The sequence below is a fragment of the Rhamphochromis sp. 'chilingali' genome (genome assembly GCF_963969265.1).
Source record: "Rhamphochromis sp. 'chilingali' genome assembly, chromosome: 4".
Taxonomy (NCBI): domain Eukaryota; kingdom Metazoa; phylum Chordata; class Actinopteri; order Cichliformes; family Cichlidae; genus Rhamphochromis; species Rhamphochromis sp. 'chilingali'.
The window spans coordinates 7,461,029-7,485,496 of record NC_137948.1 but is presented as its reverse complement, the minus strand read 5'-3'; the positions used below and the strand labels follow the sequence as shown (position 1 = coordinate 7,485,496).

At 39.9% G+C, this 24,468-nt stretch overlaps 1 protein-coding gene and 1 long non-coding RNA gene across 2 annotated transcripts in view; one reads left to right on the top strand and one right to left on the bottom strand.

Annotated features, from left to right (window-relative positions):
- The window catches only part of LOC308395417 (neuronal acetylcholine receptor subunit alpha-7-like), a 49,699-nt gene extending 43,361 nt beyond the window's left edge, over positions 1-6,338 (top strand). Inside the window, exon 10 of the mRNA XM_080880268.1 lies at positions 449-6,338. Coding sequence (XP_080736394.1) covers positions 449-1,051 — 603 coding nt within the window. The 3' untranslated portion in view covers positions 1,052-6,338. The remainder of the gene's footprint in view (positions 1-448) is intronic.
- An 11,674-nt stretch (positions 6,339-18,012) lies between these two features.
- LOC308395408 lies at positions 18,013-20,538 on the bottom strand. The gene is made up of 4 exons (XR_013971387.1): positions 20,318-20,538; positions 19,803-19,944; positions 19,354-19,441; positions 18,013-18,767 (listed from the first exon to the last, which is right to left on the bottom strand). It is a non-coding gene; the product is annotated as an uncharacterized lncRNA (long non-coding RNA).
- Positions 20,539-24,468: the final 3,930 nt, after the last annotated feature.

Genomic DNA, 24,468 nt, shown 5'->3' with positions numbered 1-24,468 from the left:
AATGATTAAAGGTACTTTTTAAAACTATACTCTGCAAAACTTTTCTTAAACCCTTTACCACTTGAGGCAACATTTTAAGAGTGGCTGTGAACAAGTCATTTCTGATGTATCCTTCTATTATCTTTTGATTTTTTCCTTTTAGTCCTGCTCTCATTCTCTTAAGAAGCTTTGCCTTTTTGGTAGGCCACCAAATAAATGCAAGAAATAGAAATTTTCAGGATGAAATCATACCAACTGTTGTTTCAATTCTGTTGCTAGCTTTAGTCATTTTAGAAGATTTTAGACTATTTTTTTGGTAAGTGTCAATTAAACTGTCTATGTAGATTCTCTGTCATCCAGGTCATGGTAGTCTAAGGAACACTTTCCAGTGTAAATTAACATATCAATCCAATCTTTCCACCTTCTTTCCTCCAGCTAAATCTTTATCTTTCTTATTTCTTTCTTTCAGGTCCGAGTCTTTCTTCTCAACTGGTGCGCTTGGTTCCTCCGTATGAAGAAGCCTGGAGAGGAAAGCAAAACTCCAGTGAGCTCAAGCAGTCCTCCAACTTATAAGTACTCCCATTCTCCTGCTCACCACACTAGCACCACCAGCATTCAGATGAGCACCATACCAGGGCAGCCATCCACTCAGGCAACAACAACCAATGGAAACATGAACCTATACTTTAGCTACCACTCAATGGGCACAGACAACCCTGTGTTTCCACCTAGTGTTGATTCAGGTGTGATTGTGTGCGGTGGTGGAAATGGAGGTGGAGGGAATCATCATAACGGTACCTCCCAGCTTGACATCCACTCAGACCAGACACGGACTTTGCTTTTGGAGCAGATTCCCGAAATTTGCCGGATTTTGGAAGAAGTGCAGTACATTGCGAATCGCTTCAGAGAGCAGGACGAGGGGGAGGCAATCTGCAGCGAGTGGAAATTTGCAGCTGCAGTCGTGGACCGGTTATGCCTGGTGGCCTTCTCGCTGTTCTCCATCATCTGCACCTTCACTATTCTCATGTCAGCTCCCAATTTCATTGAAGCCGTGTCAAAAGACTTTACGTAAGGCTGCTCTCTATCATCACTGACAGATAAAAACTAACAGTAGAAATTCTGACACAATTAGACACAAGCCTCTCTTGTACTTTTATGTGAAGACACACAAGCTCAAGTTAATTTAGAATTGATATCACCATAGATCAGTACCCAGCCTTTACCCCTCTCATTACACGTTTGTTGGTATATAGCTGGGGTAATGTGTTTTTTCCCTGTGAAGGTTCCTCTTTAGCTTACAACATACATACAGGTACATAGGAAGTTGAAGCAACATGTAGTAGTTAATGATGTAGAAAGTCAGACTGATGCACTTTTCTTCTGTATCCCTGCTGCACCACATCATTTACTTGCCACCATTTGAGCGTCACGTCTCATCAGAATTCACTCTTTCCCTTACAGCTTTTCTTTTCTCTTAATTTTAGAATTTACACATCCTGTCTTCACTCCGTTTTCTAGAGATGTCTTACCTAAACAACTTCAGCAGTTACATATATAGTACAGGGTTTTACAGGTGTATTCTTGTAATGCATTTGTTCTTTGTATTTTATAAATAAATCCACATTTTACAGTGCAATCTGGTTAAGCTGAAATTGATTTTTTAATGAGTTAGCAAATTCACTGAGATCTACTGAAATTATACATTTCACTAATCTGAGGTGTGAAACTACTGAGTATTTTCATTTTAGATAAATATACCATTTTCCCTCGCTAACTGAAATTTGATTTAAAATTTCAATTCAACTCAATTTTATTTATATAGTTGTCCCCTCAAGGTGAAAATGCCCATTATAATTTCCCACAGCCTGACTTACAACTGTATCTGATTCATTACAACAAAGAAAGCCAAATAATTTCTTTATACCTTCATTATTACTCTTCCTTTTACAAATGGAGCTATTAGTCTAATATATATTACAGTTTTTCTCGATTGCTTAAACACTTTTCTTGAAACTATGGCTCGTATTCTCAAAACAGTAAACACAAATCCATAACGTCTCACTCAATTTCCCGAAAATTGTATTTTCAGGTCAAAATTAAGCTCTACACTCAAAACCATTCACTCTTGCTGAAAAACCAAACTTTGTCCACAGACATCAGACACAAGGCCTCAAAAACACACACACTACAACATAGTCTTACACATTGGTGCAATAAATTGAAAACAATATTTCAAAAACTGTCAAGTTATGTTGCTTGTGGTTCTTCTCCTCAAAAACCTTTTCACATCATGAAAACAAAAGATCCAATGTACATACAGTGTAGGGCTGGGCGATATATCGAGTTTTTGAAAAATATCGATATATTTTCATACGAGATATAAGATGTGACAATATCGTTTATATCATATAGTCTATGTTACGTTATAATTATACTTATGGAGCCGCAGGTTTGCCTCTCTTTCGTCCACTTTTGTCTCTACGCAACGTCACTCGGCCTCGCCTGTCCTTCACTGAACACAACTCCCCCTCCCCCATAGCTTCACCTGCAGGCAATGACAAGATGAAAGTGGAAAATCTCCGTTAGCGAGTTACCTCGGATCGCCCCGTGCGTGGGGCTGGACGGTGTCAACGTGTTAGCGAGCTAACCACGCTAACGAGCTAACCGCGCTAACGACATGCAGCCCGGAGGAGCTGCACGGCCTAAAATCCTTTCATTTTCTCAAAAACCGACAGTGCGCCTTATGTATGAATTCTGGTTGTGCTTACTGACGCGAACCGATTTTATGTGGTACACAGCGCTCAGCAATCTGTCAAAAAATGTTTTAATATGACTTTGCTAAGCTACGGAGCTGCACCACTTGATGGATTGTCGGAGGATTACGGCTACCGAGGAGGAGCCTCGCGGAGTGATACGTACTGTGTGTGTTTAAGGACCACAAATGGCACCTGTTCAGAGACGTGGTGCAGCTGTGAAATCTGTCTCTTTGTTATTACGCTCAGCGTCTATTAGTTTACATTTTGACTGCACAATTGTGAGCTTTTTGTTATGCACAAAAACAACATTGTTTTCTTTTATTTATGGACCATGATTATTTAATAAATGCTGATAATTTATTTTTGAGTAATTTCTTCATGTACATCTACACTGTATGTAAATAAAAGTGCCCGTGTGACATCTGGGACACAGTGTGACTAGAACTCTCTTTTTGTTCTTAACTTAAAACTTAAAACTTTAAAAAAAATATTGAGATATATATCTTATATCGCCATCCAGCTAAAAAATATCGAGATATGAATTTTGGGTCATATCGCCCAGCCCTAATACAGTGGCACATTTTTATTCATGTACCATACAGTACAACACACAGCAAAAACATTATTCCACCTGCAGCATCCTGTCTGTGATCTGGGTCAGGTCCGGGAATCTCATCCACATCACAGGCTATATTGACCCTGGCCAGGCAGCAGGGGTAAAATCCTCTCACATGCCTGATCCACCGCTGGCATGCATCTACTGATATGTATAGGCAGGCTTCTTCCACGACCCGGAGGAGGTGAACACGGACATAAGGTTCTCTGTCATACACTTTCTACCGCCACGCCGAAAATAACTCCTCCATCGGGTTTAGAAAGGGAGAGTATGCAGGCAGAAAGATGTTAGAAAACCTTGGATTATTGGTAAACCAGTCATGAACCAGAGCAGTGTGATGGAAGCTGACATTACACCAAACAACAGCATAGTGAGGCTGCTCTGGCTGTGCTGGTTCACTGTAGTCCCGCTGGAACATATGTTGTCTTAGACCATCAAGAAAAGCAAGGAGAAGCATAGTGTTATAGGGTCCTAGAATGGCATGGCGGTGGAGTACCCCTCGTTGGCTGATGGCTGCGCACAGAGTGACATTCCCTCCACGCTGACCAGGTACATTTACAATAGCCCAATGGCCAATTATGTTCCTCCACCTCCTCCTTGGTGTCCTAGACCTCCTTTTCCTCCTCAACCTCTTCCTTTGCATCTCTTTGAATCCATTGTTTCAAACCTGAATGAGTTTCCGATTGGTGTGTGATAAATTTTGACTCGTAGTGTTTCCACTTGGTTAATTGTGTGCTAATTGAGCTCAAGCTGTGCTGACTTAAGTTAACATTATTGAATGCAAGCGCTTTCTAAATGGCCACATGGTATAAGCACTGAAAAATGTAGGGATTTGTGTGTAGAGTTTTGCAGTAACAGTTCCCCACATCTGACTCATGTGTTAAAGCAGGGGAATAGTGTTTATAGTTCAAGGAAATGGGTGTGCTTTTTGAAAAATAGCATTATGGTTTTGAAATTTTAGTTCAAAAGATTGGTTATAGTGTTTAAGCAATCAAGAAAACCTGCAATACATCGCCTGCCCTTTATAAGGTTTATTTACTGCAGACAGAAGAACACAGAATACGTAGGCACCAAAATGTTAATATACCTCTGCTAACCCTGCCTTACAGGCCAAATCTTACCAATCTCTGCTTCTCCACAGCAACCCAGTCTGTCAGTGGCAGTTCATTTAAACTATAGGAATGATTTACCAGACACTGGAAAAAATACTCAGTCAACATTACTGTTTTGAAATGACATTAAAGCGACAAATTAATACTACCGGAACTTTTCTGTGACTGAAAACTTAACTTTTCAGGGCAGTTTATTAAAGTGTCACTTCATTACATCCATCCCTTGTGTTAATACAGTATAGTTTTGTTAGCATATGATGCACTATTTGTAAATCACTCACACTCACTTACAGTGCAATTTTTCCTTGGGTAGTAAATTCATCTTTGTTTATTTGTGTGAGCTAGACATGTTTTTGTATTCTCACACAGAAACTCACAATACAGAAAGAGAATATTTTGAAATCTATTCTGAGATGTGCATTTAGTACTCTTTTGTAGTGGTGAGTGCTTTGTATTTTACTCTCTAATGCTCAGTGAAAGGCAAACACTTTTCTTCCCTAATCTCTAGTGACAACATGTAACAAGGATTACTGGGTGACTTGATAGAACAGATTTTTGTTCAACTTTGTCTCTTTTCGCCCCCTGACTGTCCTCTGATTCCAGGGGGCAAAAGACATGAGTGAATTCCCATTTTAAAAACCCACATAAATTCACAGCCTTTTTCCACCAAGCTATTGGATATTTTAAATGGTGTTAAGTGGGGAAACTAAAGAAGAATGAAGCAACACCATACAGTATACCACACAGCGATTGCAGAAATACTCACTGAAATGGAATTCATGCTGTTACAGTTAATCAATGCACTACGTACAGACAAACAGCTTCCAACTGCTGTCGACCTTTTATGCCACTAAAGCACTGTAAACAGTTTGTTATGTCCAGTCATAATAGACATGAAGCAAAAGGTGAAGCCAATGAAATGTACAGTGTTGCTTTATTGCCAATTCTTTTGTGCGAACTTAAGCTGCATTCAAAAATCTACTTTTCTGTGACCAGGGATATAATGTTTTTACTTGCTTTAAATGTCACAAATATGCTTTTAAAAATAACACGGAGTAGTCTTATAATCTTTAAATGAACAGGCAGACATTTGTTTCAAACAGATCAAAAGATGAATACCACTTTCACATCTGTGTAATAAAGGAGCTATAGTCAGTGCTCTGGAGTTATCTTAAGCTACCTACATGCTGATGGTAACTTACTTGACTGACATATTTCTGTCTAACTCAGAGAAACAAATCCATTTTTTACCAAGTTGAACAATTCCATTAAATATTGGTCAGTGTTCTAATTGTGCACGGTCCTAGCATATTCCAAATTGTACAGTATTTGCTTAAATATGAATCCAATCATAGATGATCTGATAACAAAACATTTATTGGGATTTATTGGAAATGCCTGCAAATGTCCATGCAGATAGAAGTGGGAAGGTATCACAAATGTGCTCCATCTCACCTACCAACGTGTTGGAACATACAGATGCAATAGTTCATATGAGGCATGAATTGAAAGGTTGCATTAGAAGAAATAAAACCATGTCAAGAATTGTTTAATGTAAAAGACAATGCAATTTACAATTCAATATATTGAAGTTCACCCACACACTAAAGGCTCGAATTGCAGTTTTTTAAAGGTTTAATTCTGCTGAATGATTTTGACAAGTATAGCTAAAAATGAGGATGTGGCAGTTTACTTTTTGCAATGCTTTTGAATTTGTCTGTTGCTTTTAATGGTTTTTAAACTGACAATGTTGTATTTTGGTCAACTTGAGTGTCTTATTCTTTGTAGTCTGTGCCTCAGTATCATTCAGAGTCATTCTACGTTGAATAATGTACATAAATGCTCAGTGTACATCACTATTTTGAGAAAAATAAAGGAGTGACTAATAATTATTGGCATTTCACTTGCTGACATGCTACAATTCATGAAATTATATAGTTTGATTAAAATGTTACCACCAGAATTTTCAATCAGTCATGATGAATTCTGGAACCGACTGGAAGTGGTCATTACTAGGTTGTTTTTTGCAATCTGAAGAGTCAGTGAAATGACAGCTTGTCATCTAATATGCCTGCCTAATCACAAGTGACTTCTATGGTATTGTTCACACAGTTTTATAAAATGTCATATTTCACTGACAGAATAATATTTTTTTTTCTCACAATAAGCTCTAACAAAAGAGTTCAAAATTTAGAAAAATATACACACAATCAGGTTCATAAGTATTTGAACAATGCAACCAATAATGGGTTCTGTATACCATAACAGTCGATTTAAAAAAACAGAAAACCAAGATGTGATTAATGTGCAGACTTTCAGCTTTAATTTAAGCAGAGATTTAAATCAGGTGGTAATTCCAAATACTAAACTTTTGTAGCCCTTCGTTGGTGCTTTTAAAATAAGGTCCAGACAGATGCTGATGCAACTGAAAAAGGCTATCATTACCCTGAAAAATAAATCTTATCTATCAGACAAAACAGCAAAACTGGGTATATTCTTAAAAAGCCATGCACTGGGTAGCTCATTAACAGCCAAGGGCAAGAAAGACCACAGAAGACAAACATCTAAGTATTGAGACTGGGGGAAGTATGGAGAAGGGAAAGAACACCTCATGATCGAAAGCATACAACAATATCAGTCAATCATGATGAAGCAGAGTGACCCACAAACAAATAGCAACTGAAGTCAACTACAGTAAAGGCCTAGCAGAGGCCAACAAGGAAGGTAACACAGCAATGGATGATTTTCCAGGCTTCATTGTCTAGTATAGGGCTGCCACGATTAGTCGACTAGTCACGATTACGTCGACTATCAAAATCGTCGACGACTAATTTAATAGTCGACGCGTCGTTTGAAGCTTTTGTAAGATCACAAAAGACGCAGGAATAAGTAGTAGGATTTAAGAGTGTAATAACGTACTGAAACAGAAGATGGCAGCACTGCATGTATAAGGATGCCAGCTGCCGTTAAACCCCAAAGAAGAAAAAGAAGTAGCTCTGTCCCAGAATTCATAGCGCAGCCCAGCTCAGTTTCCAACAATGGCGGTAGCTAGTTAGTTTTAATATTACTCTTATTATTCTTTCTGGGTCACAAAATAAACGTTTAACATATTTTCAAGCGAGAATGTAGCTGTGCAAACCTCAAATATCTGCTCAGTTTATCAAGACACCACATATTTTGAAAAGCACTCAAACGTCTGTTCCCCACTACCTCGATAGCTAGCCGGGGGCAAAGCTGACTAGAGCCGGTGAGAACCCCGGACTCCGGGCAAATCGTTTTCAAACCCACGGCCGTCTTTCGCTACTCGGGTTAAACATGATATGTAAGTCACTACATATGTTATAACTTAAAATGTTATTGTTTGGCTTTTTTTTTAGTATTTTATTTATTCCTGAGTAAATCGGTTTGGCTGAGATTAAAGTTATAGTTTTTACACAGCTGAATAAACGTCAAGCAGACAACTGATTATCAGAAGTGTGAAATGCTCGAGAATATACTCCGGTGTCCTGTTATATTTTAGATAGCAAGGAGTTTATTAAACTTCACCGAAACAATCTGCAAATTTCATTAAAATTTAATAAACTATCATCTTGCCTTTATTTTTAATTAGCACATACCTTAAACACTTAAAGCTGTAAGCTAATGATAGTTATATAAGAGCAGATGCATGCTCTGATTAGTCGACTAATCGCAAAAATAATCTGTGACTAGTCGACTATCAAAATAATCGTTTGTGGCAGCCCTAGTCTAGCATTAAACACAATTATCAAAACTAAAAAACTTTGTTAATTTTATAATTATTTTTAGCCTCTGAAAATAGGAGAATTTCTTTAAAAATGTCTGTAAACAGTTAATGTAAACAATTAATATCTTCGTTAAATCATTTAAATTAAACATAAAAGTCTGCACTACAATCATCTTGACTGCATGACTTGAATTGCTTGATTGCTGGACCGTGATGTCATACAGACAATATTGCAATAATTCTATTATTGTCCAAATATGTATGACCCTAACTGCATATGTCTTCTTCATGACAGTGAGATCATGAAGCTTCACATGTGCAGTAAGATCCATGAAGTCAAGAGTCATTCAGCATAGCATAAAGGTTAAGCTGTGAACAAATCTAAATGTACCATATTTTTTGGATTATAAGGCGCACTATAGATTAACGGGTCTGTTTTCATACATATAATGCAGATTATAAGACGCATTAAGGGAAACAAAACAGTCAGATAAGTCAAATTTTACTCAACTCATTCTTCTTACTTCCTCCATTTCCTTACCATTAATTCATTAATGTTGAATTCTCTTGCAGCTGCTCTATTCCCATGTTGTTGCAGTATATTAATGACTAACCTCGTATTGTGGATGGGTTATCTCAGTTGTTCTCCTAACTGAAGTTTGGTTCGTTTACAGCATCCTGCCATGTGATTGCATTTGTTCCTAACCATTGGGAACCCTCATGTTAACCTTTATCGAGTCGAAAAAAGTTAGCATTCATCCTCCAGCTTCACTGTGTTTATGTTATGCTAACATTACATTATCCTAGCTGTGTCATTAGCGATCACATAGCACAGACCTTCCGAAAGTGTGGGGCCCGCCCCCTATGGGGGGCGCAGAGCCATTGCAGGGGGGGGCGCAGCATGAAAAGGGGAAAAAAACAAAACAACCATTGGGCGCCCACACAAACGCAAAGCAGGAGATGAAGCATCGCTGAATATGTTTCCAAACCAACTTCATTCTAAGCCAAAGACTAGAAAATATGGTGAAGCATATCTTCCCTTTGGTTTCACCTGCACAAGTGCCAAGGTAGGTCTCCCCTGCAGAATTGGTTTTCCCTTCATTGGGAGCACAAGCTGGGCTCTCCAAATCACGGACAAACAGCATCCCACATTCGTGATTTTTAGTTCACAAACACTTCTTGTAATGACTAAACTACTCCTGACATTTTGGAGATGTTAGCTCTTTATACAGTAAAGTTACAGTGGGGTACAAATAATATCAGGCTGATCCTGCCACGATTTGTTCCCCCTGTCTAAATCATGGACAAACAGTATCCCACAGCTGTTTATGTTTTTAAACCCATTTTGCACAGAGGCATTTTTTTTTGAAAAATGTATTGATAGCAATGTTGAATATTATTACACAGGAAAAAAACAACTACATGTAAAATAATTACACCGTGATGCCTCTGCCTTACTAAATTGAGGGACAGTAACTGCGTGTTTATATGTAAGCATGTAAAACCTGAAGATAGAGACAAAATACTGTTAATCTGACTATCTGCCATTCTGCAATTCCACTCATGTAAGCAATAACGTGGTGCACAGCTGACGTGAAAAAAGGCACATACCTTTGACGGTGCGAGACGAACTGTATTCCTCATCCACACCTAAACGCAAAAAATTAGTTTTAAAAAATCTCCGTTTTCGGTGATTCGAAACGCCGTTTACGTGTGGACGAAACAGCTGCGTTTTCAAAAAATACCCGTGTAGCGTAAAGAGTTAGTAGTTTATTTTCTTACTACCTGCAGATTACTTGTATTTGCTTAATTGTTTACTAAATGTTTGAGGTGTGAAATAAACCACAATTGAGCAAAATATGGGTGTGTGTGGTTGGAGGATGTGTTAGAGCGTGCGTGTGTGTGTGCGCGCGCGAGGGGGGGGGGGGGGGGGTGCGCGAACATTTTTCTGTAAAACAAAGGGGTGCGCAGCGAAAAAAGTTTGGGAACCACTGACATAGCACATCATTAAATACCAGCTAGTCCAACTTCAGTAACCTTACAAAAGTCACTGTTGTTTAGTTTTCTGTCTTCATGTATGTTGGAAGTGATAGCAGAGCTGTAAGTTTTATTTTTTTTCAGAAATCTCTCATTTAGAACATACCATATCAAGTTTAGGTGGAAACTAGGGAGCTAACTTCCTGCTAACTTCTAACTTCTAACTTCAAATCTTGCTAATTTTGTTAAAGATGAAAGAATTTAGACAGTTTTTACCTCTCATTGATGCCGCAGTGTTCGTTTTAATTTTGGGACCTGAAGTGGAAAGAGTTTTGGACCCAGATTACTCCGCTCCTGACTATGGTAGCCGTAATGTTCTGACAATCCATCAAGCAGTGCAGCTACATAGCTTACCAAAGTCGTACTAAAACATTTTTTGACAGATTTTTGAGCGCCGTGACCACATAAAATCGGCTTGAGGTCAGTAAGCACAACCAGAATTCATACACAAAGGCGCACAGTGTTATAAGGCACACTATTGATTTTTGAGAAAATTAAAGGATTTTAAGTATGCCTCATAATGCGGAAAATACAGTGTTATGGCCCTGTCCATAATCTGTTTTGGTGGCTGTTGTTGTCTGTGCCTTTAAGTCTTTGCAGGTCCCGGAGTGGATGAGCTGACGGCTGCTGATTGGTCCCCTGGCCATGTGATCTTCATTCAAATCCCTCACCAGCAGTTGTCCCGGGGCAGCCACTGACAGCAGCAGCAGACCTGACCCTGGCCTCCAAAACCTGAGACTTTTGTGCCTGTGACTTTGTGCGACTTTTTTGGAGTTTTGTATATAGTGTGTACATTAGTTTTCATTGTAAATAGCCTTGTAAATAGCACTGCAACAGAAGGGGTGAGCTGCCTTATTGTTTTTCCTTGCACTGTTTTCTCCTGTTTATTTCAGTTAGGGAGTTAGGTGTAGCGCTTGTCTTTTGTTTGATATTTGATTTCACATAGGGTTGTAGATAACACCTCCTCCTGACTTAGCTTGTTTTGTTTGTTATTTTGGCCTTTGTTCACCCCGGAGCTTCATTTTTGCAGTGCAGAAAAATAAATCACGATTCACTAAGAAATTGGTTTCCCTTTGTGTATGGTTTTGGGGACCAGGGCGGGGCAATTCTTTCAAACTTGTGTTGCGTTCCTGTACCCCTAGACTGGGGCGTAACATAAAGTGGGGGCTCGTCCTTTTTTTTTTTTCTTTTGCCATTCTTTTTGCTCATTGTATTTTGTGGGTTGTCTGCAGTTTTTGGTTGGCAGTTTTCTTGTAGTGTTGGGGGTGATCTAGTCACAATGACTTTTGACGTGGATGATTTTGCACTACAACCCACCATGGATAAGTTGGATCGATGCAGAAAGGCAGATTTGTTGTTGGTGGCAGATTTGTTTAATGTTAGTGTGCCTTTACATGCTAAAAAGGCAGAAATTAAGCAGTGCCTGACAGCTCAGCTGGTGGATAAGGGGGTTTTTGCGGAGTCGAAACCTCGGCCGGTTGAGGCGACTGGAGGTTTGGTGGTGGATGCGGGAGCAGAAGCTGCTGCAACCATCCCAAAAGCTCCCAGTGGACGGGTGTCGCCAGGGGCGGAGGCTCCTGCTGCCATTCAGATCCCAAACGCTAGCCCAGCCGGACAATCAACAGGATTGGTTACGGAGGATCTTGGGCTCGCCCTTCGCCTGAAAGAGGTGGAGCTTGCGACTAAGTCCAAAGAAGTTGAGCTTATGCATCTCCGCATAAGGGCTATGGAGCTGGATCCTTCCCGGCAGCGCAATGTTACCTCTACCCCAGTGAGTAAAATTGTGAGTAAATCTTCTGATTCACTCTCCTCTGACCAATTTGATGCAAGCAGGCAAATTGCTTTAGTGCCACCTTTCAGAGAAAGTGAGGTTGACTCTTACTTTAATGCCTTTGAACGCATCGCAACCACTTTGAAATGGCCCAAGGATGTGTGGAGTTTGTTGCTGCAGTGTAAATTGGTGGGGAAAGCACAGGAAGTGTGTGCGAGCTTGTCTATTGATGACAGCCTGGATTATGAAATTGTGAAATCCACTATTTTAAGGGCTTATGAGCTAGTTCCGGAGGCATATCGCCAGAAGTTTCGGTCATGTGAAAAATCTGCCAACCAAACACATGTAGAGTTTGCCAGGGAGAAGACTCTCTTGTTTGATAAGTGGTTAGCTGCAAGTAAAGTGAAGGACTTTGCTCAGCTAAGAGAATTGGTCCTGCTGGAGGAATTCAAAACGTGTCTTCCAGAGAATGTTGTTGTATATATCAATGAGCAAAAGGTGGATTCGTTGTCTAAAGCTGCTGTTCTCGCAGATGAGTTTGTGTTGACCCATCGCGTTGCGTTTTCAGCTGTGCGCCGTGAATGTGCCCTGTTGTCGAAACCTGCAAGGAGTTTGAGGGTTTCTCCTAAGCGTCAAACGCGCCCTGATCAGGTCCCCATGACTGTCCGAGAATGCTTTTATTGCCATGATACTGGCCATCTCATTGCCAGTTGTCCGTCGCTCCGTCGCAAAGAGCAAACTCACACATGGAAAAAGCCAAAAAGCATTGGTTTTGTTCAATCGGTTGCTACTCCTAATCCCGTCAGTGATGAACCAGGAAATGACAGTCTTAACAGCAGTTACCGACCATTCATTTCACAAGGGTTCGCCTCACTGACTGGAATAGAGGAGGATCGCGTGCCGATTGTAATTTTGCGCGACACTGGGGCTGCCCAGTCTCTCATTTTGGAAAGCGCGTTGCCTTTCTCAAGTAACTCGTTTTGTGGTGCTGATGCTCTCGTGTGGGGAGTGAAAATGAGTGTGTTACGAGCTCCGCTGCACAGAGTCTTCCTACAGTCGCCTCTCGTTTCGGGCCCGGTAACAGTTGGGGTGCGCGCTCGCTTGCCCGTGCAGGGGGTTACTATGATTCTGGGGAATGATCTAGCCAATGGGAAAGTTTTCCCGATCCCTGAAGTAATTGAAAACCCCGTCGATGATTTTGATTTTGTTTCCGAGCCTGCTGCTGACAGTCTGCCCTCTGTTTTTCCTGCCTGTGTTGTCACACGCGCCCACAAGCGTAAATATGGTGATGTTGACTTGTCTGATCCACGGGTTTCAGTCCCGCAGAGCTGGTGTTTGGACACACAGTGCGTGGTCCCCTGCGGCTGCTTAAAGAGAGATATCTGTCCGACACAGCTACCCCCGAGCAGAACGTATTAGATTACGTAAGTTGTTTTAGGGAGCGTCTGCATAAAGCATGCGAAATTGCACGCGAGGCTCTTTCCGCGTCTCAGGAAAAAATGAAAAGGAAATTCGACAAAAAGTCCGTGCAGAGAAAATTTGAAGTGGGTGACAAAGTGTTGACTCTCCTACCCGTTCCTGGATCCTCTCTCCAGGCAAAGTTCTGTGGGCCCTATACTGTCCAAGAGAAACTGAGTGACACAGATTATGTTATAGGTACCCCAGACCGTAGGAGAAAGCGTCGTGTGTGTCATGTTAATCTGATGAAGCCTTATTTTGTTCGTGATGCAGGTGTAAACTCCTCCTCATCCCCCGCTGCGCTGTCTGCCGTGTCGGTAGTTGTGCCAGCATCTCCGTCTCAGTATAGCCCAGAAAGTGACGGCTTAGCTTTCGTTTGTGCTGAGGGTTGCTCCCGACTCAGAAACTCTGAAGTATTGGATAAGTTGAAATCCCACCTAAAACATTTAGATGAGGCTGCCCAGACCGATGTGTGTTCTCTGATCAATACTTACCCATCTCTGTTTGCTGACACTCCGTCTCGCACTACTGTCCTCGAACATGACATAGATGTAGGTGACCACCCTCCGATCAAACAACACGCTTATCGTGTGAACCCTACCAAACGTGCACTTTTTCGGCAAGAAGTTTCCTACTTGCTGGAAAATGGTCTTGCTGTCCCTAGTTCGAGTGCCTGGAGTTCCCCATGCCTTCTTGTGCCGAAGGAAGACAAAACTCCACGTTTTTGTAGTGATTTTCGAAAAGTGAACAGTGTGACCAAACCCGACTCCTACCCTCTTCCCCGCATGGAAGATTGTTTTGACAGGGTTGGCTCCGCAAAGTTTGTCACCAAACTGGACTTATTAAAGGGTTATTGGCAAGTTCCCCTCACTCCGCGTGCATCTGAAATTTCTGCTTTTGTCACTCCTGACCACTTCCTCCAATACACCGTCATGCCTTTTGGCCTTCGAAATGCCCCTGCCACATTCCAACGCCTTATGCACATTGTCTTAGGTGGTGTCACAAACTGTGAAGTGTACTTAGACGACATTGTAGCCTATTCAGAGACTTGGTCAGATCACCTTGGAACACTCACGGAGATTTTTGAAAGATTACAAGAGGCATCCCTTACCCTAAATCTTGCCAAATGTGACTTTGGTAAGGCCACTGTGACTTATCTAGGGAAGCAGGTGGGTCAGGGACAGGTGCGCCCCCTGCTGGCTAAAATCCAGGCTATCCTAGATTTCTGTGCCTCGCACTAGACGTGAGCTTCGCCGGTTCCTTGGTATGGCCGGCTATTATCGTGGCTTCTGTAAGAATTTTGCAGATGTAGTTGCACCTCTCACCAGTCTCACAAGTGTGTCAAAACCATTCGTATGGTCCCCCACATGCCAGAATGCTTTTGAGTCTGCCAAAGCTCTCCTCTGCAGCACACCAGTACTTGCCGCTCCTGTTTTCACCCATCCGTTTAAACTTGAGGTGGATGCCAGCGCCAACGGTGCAGGTGCGGTGCTGTTGCAGGAGGATAGGCAGGGTGTTGATCACCCAGTTGGTTACTTTTCGAAAAAATTCAACTCCCACCAACAAAAATACAGCACCATTGAAAAAGAAGCTCTCTCTCTATTGCTTGCTCTACAGCATTTCGAGGTCTATGTAATTAACTTGCTGCTGTGTCAAGCTCCTAGCTTCAATAGAGACATCCAGAACCACATGCTGATTTACATATGCCAGTATTGATAGATTTTTTTTTAAGATAAGAAATGACATTTTTTGACATTTCAAAACTCATGTTCGATGCAATGCAAAATTCAAAGATTCCCTGTTTTAGGAATAGTATTTCTAGGCTCAGGCTTCAGATTACTACACAAAATTGAGCCAGAACCTTCTCTGCACCCTGAGCTGATAAGTTAAACTAAACTCAGATATGTGAACATGTAACAAACATTCATCAGACAGTATGGTTCAGCAGCCTTCCTCATTTCCCAAGAGGAAGGAATGGAGGAAATAAACAAAGTCAGACAGTATCCAATCTCCTTACTGCCTATGATATTAGTCAGGACTTTCAGCAGCTTAGCACACACACAAACACACAGACACCAAATGCTGCTCAGCAGTGTGATAACATGTTCAAATTGGTCAAATCTAATCTCAGGCTTCACTGCACACATACAGACAGCTGTAGGTGGCTGGAATTGCACCCCACTGTATCACACCACAAACACATGGACCCCAACCTTCCATTTGCCAGCAGACCAAGGTGACAGACACAGTGCCATAACCTTTACCTGAAATTGTCCTGGAACAGGCCACTTTGGTTGTACTGGATGCTTGCACAGTTTTGGTGAGTAATGTTGTCTCTGTTTGGTGGCACTGTTGGTCTCAGGTAATCTGGAACACACCTCTGTGGGCTTAATAGTGTAGTTCAATATAAAGACCACACACCTAACATCTCCAGTGAGGTGTATGTATATGGTCCTAAACAGTTCTATGATAAAATGTTTTGCAACTTGCAGCTAAATAAATACAAGCTAACCTGAGTATTTTGAATAACTATTGTTTCTTACAATAATAAAATGCAATGCAATATAATGTCTTAATGCATCTCTATTATTTAGAATGCAAAAAGTCAAAAGTACTTACTGCATCCTGAATATGAGGAAAGCCAGCCTCTAGCCAATGATCTGAAAGTCACTGCTGTCGTGGATGTTTCATGAAGTAGTTTGCTTTTGAATAACCTGCATGACCTAGTAAGTCTAATCTGATCTCTGTAATCACGCATTTTCCATTCAAATGGCAGTTCTCAGCAGTATTAAAACAAATTGAACCCAGTGAGAACACAAGGCTTACCCGACATCAAGCTGTGCTGTCCATCATTGCTGACAATGGCTGGTAACACAAATGTGTTACCAGCCGTCCTCATTGTCTTACAGATGTGGCAATCAACCATGGATGTTTTTATGTTAAAATCTACACTTCACCTTGTCTATAACCAAGGAATAATAAAAATAGAAATAATAATAATTACATCCATGTTCATTTATTTCACGTATCAACCACTTTCTCTTCTCTCCAACTTAATCCAGAAGTATGGAAATGCATGTATATGTGTGTAGTGTGTAAAAAAATAAAACATATAAATAAAATGCTCTTAATCTGATTTCAGGGTGAATGGGGTATATAATCTCATTTACTCCTTCAATCCTTTTCCATTCTATTCTTAACAAATGCTCTCATAGTAACACTACGAGTACAGTGCATATTCACAGTTATTCTTAGTGCATAATCTTGGCTCATAACAGAACTGATTGGGAGAAAAGAGGTTATTAAAGGAGGTTAGGAGGTCACATGTTGCTGTTGGCGATACATGAGAAAACCATGTATCGCATGTCGTAGTTGGAGGGAATTACACATGATTAAAACTAAATTGAAAGACTGCGGTTTCTAAATGAAGAAAAAATAAACATTTAACTTAAACTTCTGTTCAGGAGTTTCTGTAATTACAACCATGAGAAAGTGATTTTACTTAATGGCAATATTTCACTTCTGATCAGACATGTTCTGATAAAGTATATTTAAATGGCACCGCAAAGCAAGAAAACCCTAACCCTAACTGCAATAGCACATGAGAAGTCAGGCAGAACCTCATAAACTGGCAGTTAAAGTTCTCTCAGGTTTAAATCACTATTTTCCCCTTAAAGCAGTCAGGGGTGAATGGTGACAGTTACCATTTGCACTGCTGCTTTTTATTGCAGATGTTTTGTTGCAGTATATTATGTTGAATATACACTGAAAAAAATATGTTGTTGGATTTACTTAATTCAATGGTGGACATTTGTTGCACACAGATGTTTTGCTTTGGCAGCAACTTAAACAATTGAGTTAAATTAACACAATTTATTCATGTTCAATAAACCTGTGCAATTTGTGTTGATAAAATGTGACTTAAACATGTTTTGATGAAGTAATTTGAGCTCTTGAAATATTTTAATCCTTCACAATTTTCTCACTTTATCCCAACACCATTCAATAACTTTTACCCAATACTACTTGGTCACTTAAATGCTACATGTTATCTTCAAATTACATTTTGCTATTATATTCTAGTATCAAATACACAATTTTCAAATGGAGGCCTTATAACAGATTGTATTGTTCTCTTCCAAGATGGTTGCTGGCATCCACCAGTAACCTTTCAAAACAAAATGTCTAATTTCACTGCATTGACAGTAGGTAAAGAATTAAACTGACATTACTCCTCCACTGAATCTACATAAATCAACAGTTAAATAATGTCAGTTCTTCCGTGTTCTCTGGAATCAATCACAGCAAAGAAATTAGACTGTTTCTTTTGAAAAATGTTGGGAAAGAACAAATCAAAACATTCTATTTAAGGCCTCTGACGTCAAGATTCAGTTAAACAACAATTATAACTAAACAATTTGAGGTAATGTTAGTTTCCATTAACATTAAATTAGGTTACTGAATTGGCAAACACCTTCCTATTAACATTACCCATTTTACCATCAATAACTAAAGAAATTAGCACTTGCAGGTCAAAACCTTTATTCAAGAGATGCAAAAATAACATTGATACAGTGACTGTCAAAAATTACAGCACTGATCATACTGTGACATCTTGGTTCAAAACAGCACACTTAGAAATATTCAACGTTCTTTACTTCAACTGAATGAAGCTGAAAATACCATTTCACACGACCCATATGGGATATTTAGACTGCATAACTGTTCATGCTACATCTCTTCACTAGTAAAAGAAAGAAAAAATACAAAGAGAAATTTAAAAATGCTGCCAAAATGCTGTACAGAGCAAAAGGAAAAACAAACAACAACAAGAAAAACGGCTCGTCCTCATGGCAGTTGCAGAGTATATAAAAATGAACCCTGCGATCTGTTACTGGAATTGAGCTTCAAAAATGCAGCAGAACAAGTGTGAGATTTAAATGTCCTCTCACCTAGAGCTGATCAGCTTGCATGCATAACAGTGAGCTTTCCTTGCAGGAGCAGTTTTGTCTTAGTTGTGAGTTTTTCTTGAGAGCTGAGTTGCATCCAACTCCATTACCACCCTTTGAATCACCTCAAAAGTGTAGCAGAGTTGTGATGGGTAACTCATATTGAAGGAATAAAAAAGGTCCAAACAGCATGGCTACTGCAAAGGTCACGTTATCCAGATCTTGAAGAACTACTATACCCTCGATGATGATGCCAACATCAGAAAAGTCATTGCCTGGTGCATCCTCTGGAGACAGATGTTCATTGTGGTTTTCTCAATCTGTGCAGTGGCCTCAGTCAAGTCCTGGTTAAACACAAAACATTTCTTTAAGATTCCTTTTTAAACTCATCTCTTTTGAATCTACCAGTTCTAATGTTAGAGTAATTTAAACCAATGCAAGCAACATAGTAAATAGCTATAGCCAAAGAGTTGCCTGCCATGCTGCCATTCATGGTCTAACAGAGTTTCTAAGACAGAGTGAAAAACATAATAATTTCAAATGCTTTACATTAGTTTTTGTTAGAAAGACACCGGCCCATCAGAAATCCAGGTTATGTCACTCAGAAGATGTTAGAATTTAGACTTTCAGCCCCACAATTTGGTTAGCTGTTGGTCTTTTTTTTTTCCAAACAAAAGCTAATGTAAATATTGGTGGGATTTTCCTTTGTTCACTAGAATGACAAATTTAAAGTTTTTTCACACTGATGTGACCCCTAATATAAGGGGGTGGGGCCTCAAGGGGGGGCGGCCGAGTTCGCTACCAGGCCTCATGTGAACTTCAAATTATTAAAGAGGACTACTGGTCCTAACCAGTCCAATGAGGATCAAGTGGATAACTAAATGCATTTTTAAATGTTGCAAAGCCACAATCTACTCATAAAACACTCACCATGAACTCCTGCACCAAGATTTTGCAATTGTCTTTCACACAGATGCGGAGCACTTTGATGAGACTCCCTTCGAGCATTAATGTCATCCTAAAGTATTATAACAAAGAAAACAGAGATTTGTGAACTTTTCAGTAGCACAGAAGAAAATGATCCCAGACAAAAACTTAAACCAGTCAACATGCAACACCAGCATCTACAAAGAAATATCAAAAGTTCCTGTTTGACATCAACTTTATGGATATATAGTTTCCAGAACATTTATTTTTTTAAAAAGATAAATTTTTCTCAGTGGGCCAGTAAATGCATAACGAAAATTATGGCATCCTTTCGGTGGAATCAGTACTCACGGGTAATAGTTGACTGTTTCAATGGATGCAGCATAAAAATCTTTTACTGACCTAATGCAATACATATACACTTTGTAGTTAAAGAATTTTAAAGTTCTTACTGTCATCATGGCAGCTACATCCTTTAGCTTTGTGCCCTGTTCCCCCAAACACTTTCAGCAGACTGTCAGAGAGAAACTCAGCTCCGTCAGAAACCTTGACTGTAAAGGCAAGGTTGGGATGCACTGGAATGCTGCATTTCATCTAAAATGACATAAAATTATTTTGAAATAACAGCAGGCACTGTGCTTGGTTAATCAGTAATGTTTTGTTGAATAAAAACTGTGTTTCCAGATCTTATGGGATTAAAAAAATCCAAAGATGTTTGTTTCTGATTTGCAACCCAAGAACCCACAAGTTACAACCTCATTTTAGTTCAAGTGTGCATTAATGTGAGTCCAGTAATCACCTTTCTGACAATACATACAGGTATAAGTTAAACCTATGGCAGATTTTGGATTTCTCAGTTGTATTAATAGGGTGGTCTATTTGAGTATGCATGCACCTAATAATTATAAAAAACCTATTATAATTAAGTTACAGAAACCTTAAGCGAAAATAGAATATACTTTCTTACCATAACACCTTGAACCCACAATCCATCAGCTGACTCCTGGTGAAATGCAGAATAGAGGTAATCTCTCAATGTGCAGCAAAAAAAAACAAAAACAAAAGGACAGCAGGTGAGGGCAGGAAGGGTAGGGATGTAAGCTAGCATAATGCCACTGATGATATTAGCTAAAGCTGTTCAATGTCCAAAATCTCACTAACACCACGGTGCAGTAAATACACAATGTAACTGAAGAGTCAGTTGGCAAATCTATTCACACAGAAAACCAAATTATGTTGTGAGTGCCTCGTAATTAGGTTTAATGTGATATTACGGCTCTTGTGCCTAAGACAAATTCAAATGAAAAAGCGCCAATTCTTTGACAACAGATAAAACAGCAAATAAGCTAACGGCTCTTTTTTAGCATGTTACATGGCGGCACTCTAGACGTTTAACTACATTTGGCTGAAATATGGTAAACATTAATTCAAAAAATCAAGACATACCAAAAAACGTAGAGTTGGCTGCTCGACTTGACTGAGATGGATGCATTTTTTAAACCACGATCCAAAGCCCGCGAGATGAAATCACGCGTGGTTTCACGAGATTTAACGTTGCTATCTTATTGACTTACTTCACCTGAACATGATATGAACAATTTAATACACCCTTTCTGCATATCATGTAGTTTTTACACTATATAGTTACATTTATCTTTAAAACATGAGGCAATTGTGTTAAATACATGCAAGATGCTTACATAAATCCAAGAGATGGCCAGTCCCTTTTTTTCAGTGTAATGTCTCTGCTTGCTGTTATCAGATCAGTAAAGTGTGGAGAGGCAGTGTGTGTGACAGACACAGCCTGTGTCTGGCCCCTGCCCCAGTGCTGCAGTGAGTTAACTTAATGTGTTTGAAGAGGCGTATTTTCTGTTTTTGCGCTTCGTGCCCTAAGTGATACAAATAGGCTGCTGATGTGTGTGGGAGCCATGGCGGAAACATTTCATCATTTGATGATCATCATTTCTCCTCCTGTCTGAACACATACCATCTACCTTGTTTTTTTTCCTCCTTTTGCATTTGTGAAACATTACCAGTTACTATATGTGCATGTCTACTCATCCCTGTTCACACACCTCTTATATCTCTTTTACACATCTCTTTTCTCCACCTCTGATTACATTTGTATTATAAAATTAAGTAAACACGTTAACCAGTAAGTTACAGTAATTAAGTAGTGCTGTGCTTCCAATGTGAAGGTGAAATGTCTCTTTTCGGAATATTTTGTTGTATATGACATAAATGAATTTAGTGAAACATACAGTGGGGCAAAAAAGTATTTAGTCAGCCACCGATTGTGCAAGTTTCCCCACTTAAAATGATGACAGAGGTCAGTAATTTGCACCAGAGGTACACTTCAACTGTGAGAGACAGAATGTGAAAAAAAAATCCATGAATCCACATGGTAGGATTTGTAAAGAATTTATTCGTAAATCAGGGTGGAAAATAAGTATTTGGTCAATAACAAAAATACAACTCAATACTTTGTAACATAACCTTTGTTGGCAATAACAGAGGTCAAACGTTTACTATAGGTCTTTACCAGGTTTGCACACACAGTAGCTGGTATTTTGGCCCATTCCTCCATGCAGATCTTCTCGAGAGCAGTGATGTTTTGGGGCTGTCGCCGAGCAACACGGACTTTCAACTCCCGCCACAGATTTTCTATGGGGTTGAGGTCTGGAGACTGGCTAGGCCACTCCAGGACTTTCAAATGCTTCTTATGGAGCCACTCCTTTGTTGCCCGGGCGGTGTGTTTTGGATCATTGTCATGTTGGAAGACCCAGCCTCGTTTCATCTTCAAAGTTCTCACTGATGGAAGGAGGTTTTGGCTCAAAATCTCACGATACATGGCCCCATTCATTCTGTCCTTAACACGGATCAGTCGTCCTGTCCCCTTGGCAGAAAAACAGCCCCATAGCATGATGTTTCCACCCCCATGCTTCACAGTAGGTATGGTGTTCTTGGGATGCAACTCACTATTCTTCTTCCTCCAAACACGACGAGTTGAGTTTATACCAAAAAGTTCTACTTTGGTTTCATCTGACCACATGACATTCTCCCAATCCTCTGCTGTATCATCCATGTGCTCTCTGGCAAACTTCAGATGGGCCTGGACATGCACTGGCTTCAGCAGCGGAACATGTCTGGCACTGCGGGATTTGATTCCTTGCCGTTGTAGTGTGTTACTGATGGTGACCTTTGTTACTTTGGTCCCAGCTCTCTGCAGGTCATTCACCAGGTCCCCCCGTGTGGTTCTGGGATCTTTGCTCACCGTTCTCATGATCATTTTGACCCCACGGGATGAGATCTTGCGTGGAGCCCCAGATCGAGGGAGATTATCAGTGGTCTTGTATGTCTTCCATTTTCTGATGATTGCTCCCACAGTTGATTTTTTCACACCAAGCTGCTTGCCTATTGTAGATTCACTCTTCCCAGTCTGGTGCAGGTCTACAATACTTTTCCTGGTGTCCTTCGAAAGCTCTTTGGTCTTGGCCATGGCGGAGTTTGGAGTCTGACTGTTTGAGGCTGTGGACAGGTGTCTTTTATACAGATGATGAGTTCAAACAGGTGCCATTCATACAGGTAACGAGTGGGGGACAGAAAAGCTTCTTACAGAAGACGTTACAGGTCTGTGAGAGCCAGAGATTTTCCTTGTTTGAGGTGACCAAATACTTATTTTCCACCCTAATTTACGAATAAATTCTTTACAAATCCTACCATGTGAATTCATGGATTTTTTTTTCACATTCTGTCTCTCACAGTTGAAGTGTACCTCTGGTGCAAATTACTGACCTCTGTCATCATTTTAAGTGGGGGAACTTGCACAATCGGTGGCTGACTAAATACTTTTTTGCCCCACTGTACGTACGAGATGAAGGAAGCTGATAAACCAGTCAGGGTGAGCGAATGCATTTTTATTACACTGTATGCAATTCACTTCCAGCATACAGTATATTATATCTGAAAAGCAATGAAGGTTGAGAAAAAAAATTGAGCCAGCTTTTTACGTTGTATCTTTGTAAGAGGGACCTTCACTGTAACCCGCTAAAATTCCCAACAATGGCTGCCCAGAAATGATTTTATGCATTTCTTGTAGTATAAAAAGCTTTTTTTTCCCCAAGCAGAATCAGTCAGAATGCACTGCTGTGCAAAATACTTTCGCTTTGCCAAAAATATGTGTGTGTATGTAAGAGAGTTAGTTGGGTTTTCTTGCTTGTTTGGGAAAGTTAATGGATCTAACATGTACCCGTGGTGGACAGAATGCCAGCTTTGGCTGAGGTCCTCTACAGCAAGCATGTGGTAGAGGTCATGCTCTGGCACTTAGTTCTACTATGGGGCAAAGTGCACCACTGGCAGCATGGCGTTCATAACCGATGCAAAGCATCATCAATCATCATGTTAACATGATCCCAGCGACAGGCATCCATGAACATACTGAGAACAAGTACACCATCCTGTAGCTCTGGTAACTGTTTTAACAGATAACCATACTGAAGGGAATTATATATTTTTTTAATTTATTTACTGGTAAAAAAAAAAAGTAAACACAAAATTAATTAGTTAGGGATTACAGAAGCTGTATAATAAAAAAGAAAATGTGAAATAAATCTAAAACTGTTTTTTATCTTTTATGCAATTTATTTTCATGAATAGAGATTTACAGTTTAAAGTTGGCAGGATGGCTGATAATTTGAAATGTTATTCAAATTAGTCAGGTCATATCCTGTTTGGCTGGGTTTGATGTCCACTATTTATGGGACTTTAGAGGACATGCCAAATGAATCTGTGATCCAGCAAAGAAATTAACTGTGTATATCTAAACATGAATAGATGAATAAATAACTGTGATCATTTTTGTACCAGTGCTGCATGATTCATCTTAGTTCAAGTTCATTTGGAGAAATAGCTGGTATTTACAGAAAGTAATGTTTTTCTACAAACAAAATTGTTTTCTTTTTCTTGAGCCAGAAATAACACACACTAACTACAACCATATGTAGTCTAGTCAACGATAGTGGATAACAGATTTAATCTGACAATAGGTTCTATGCATGGTGCAGTCGCCACACATCAGATTTAGGGATTCAGGATAAAGGTACTTCCATAATTAAATAA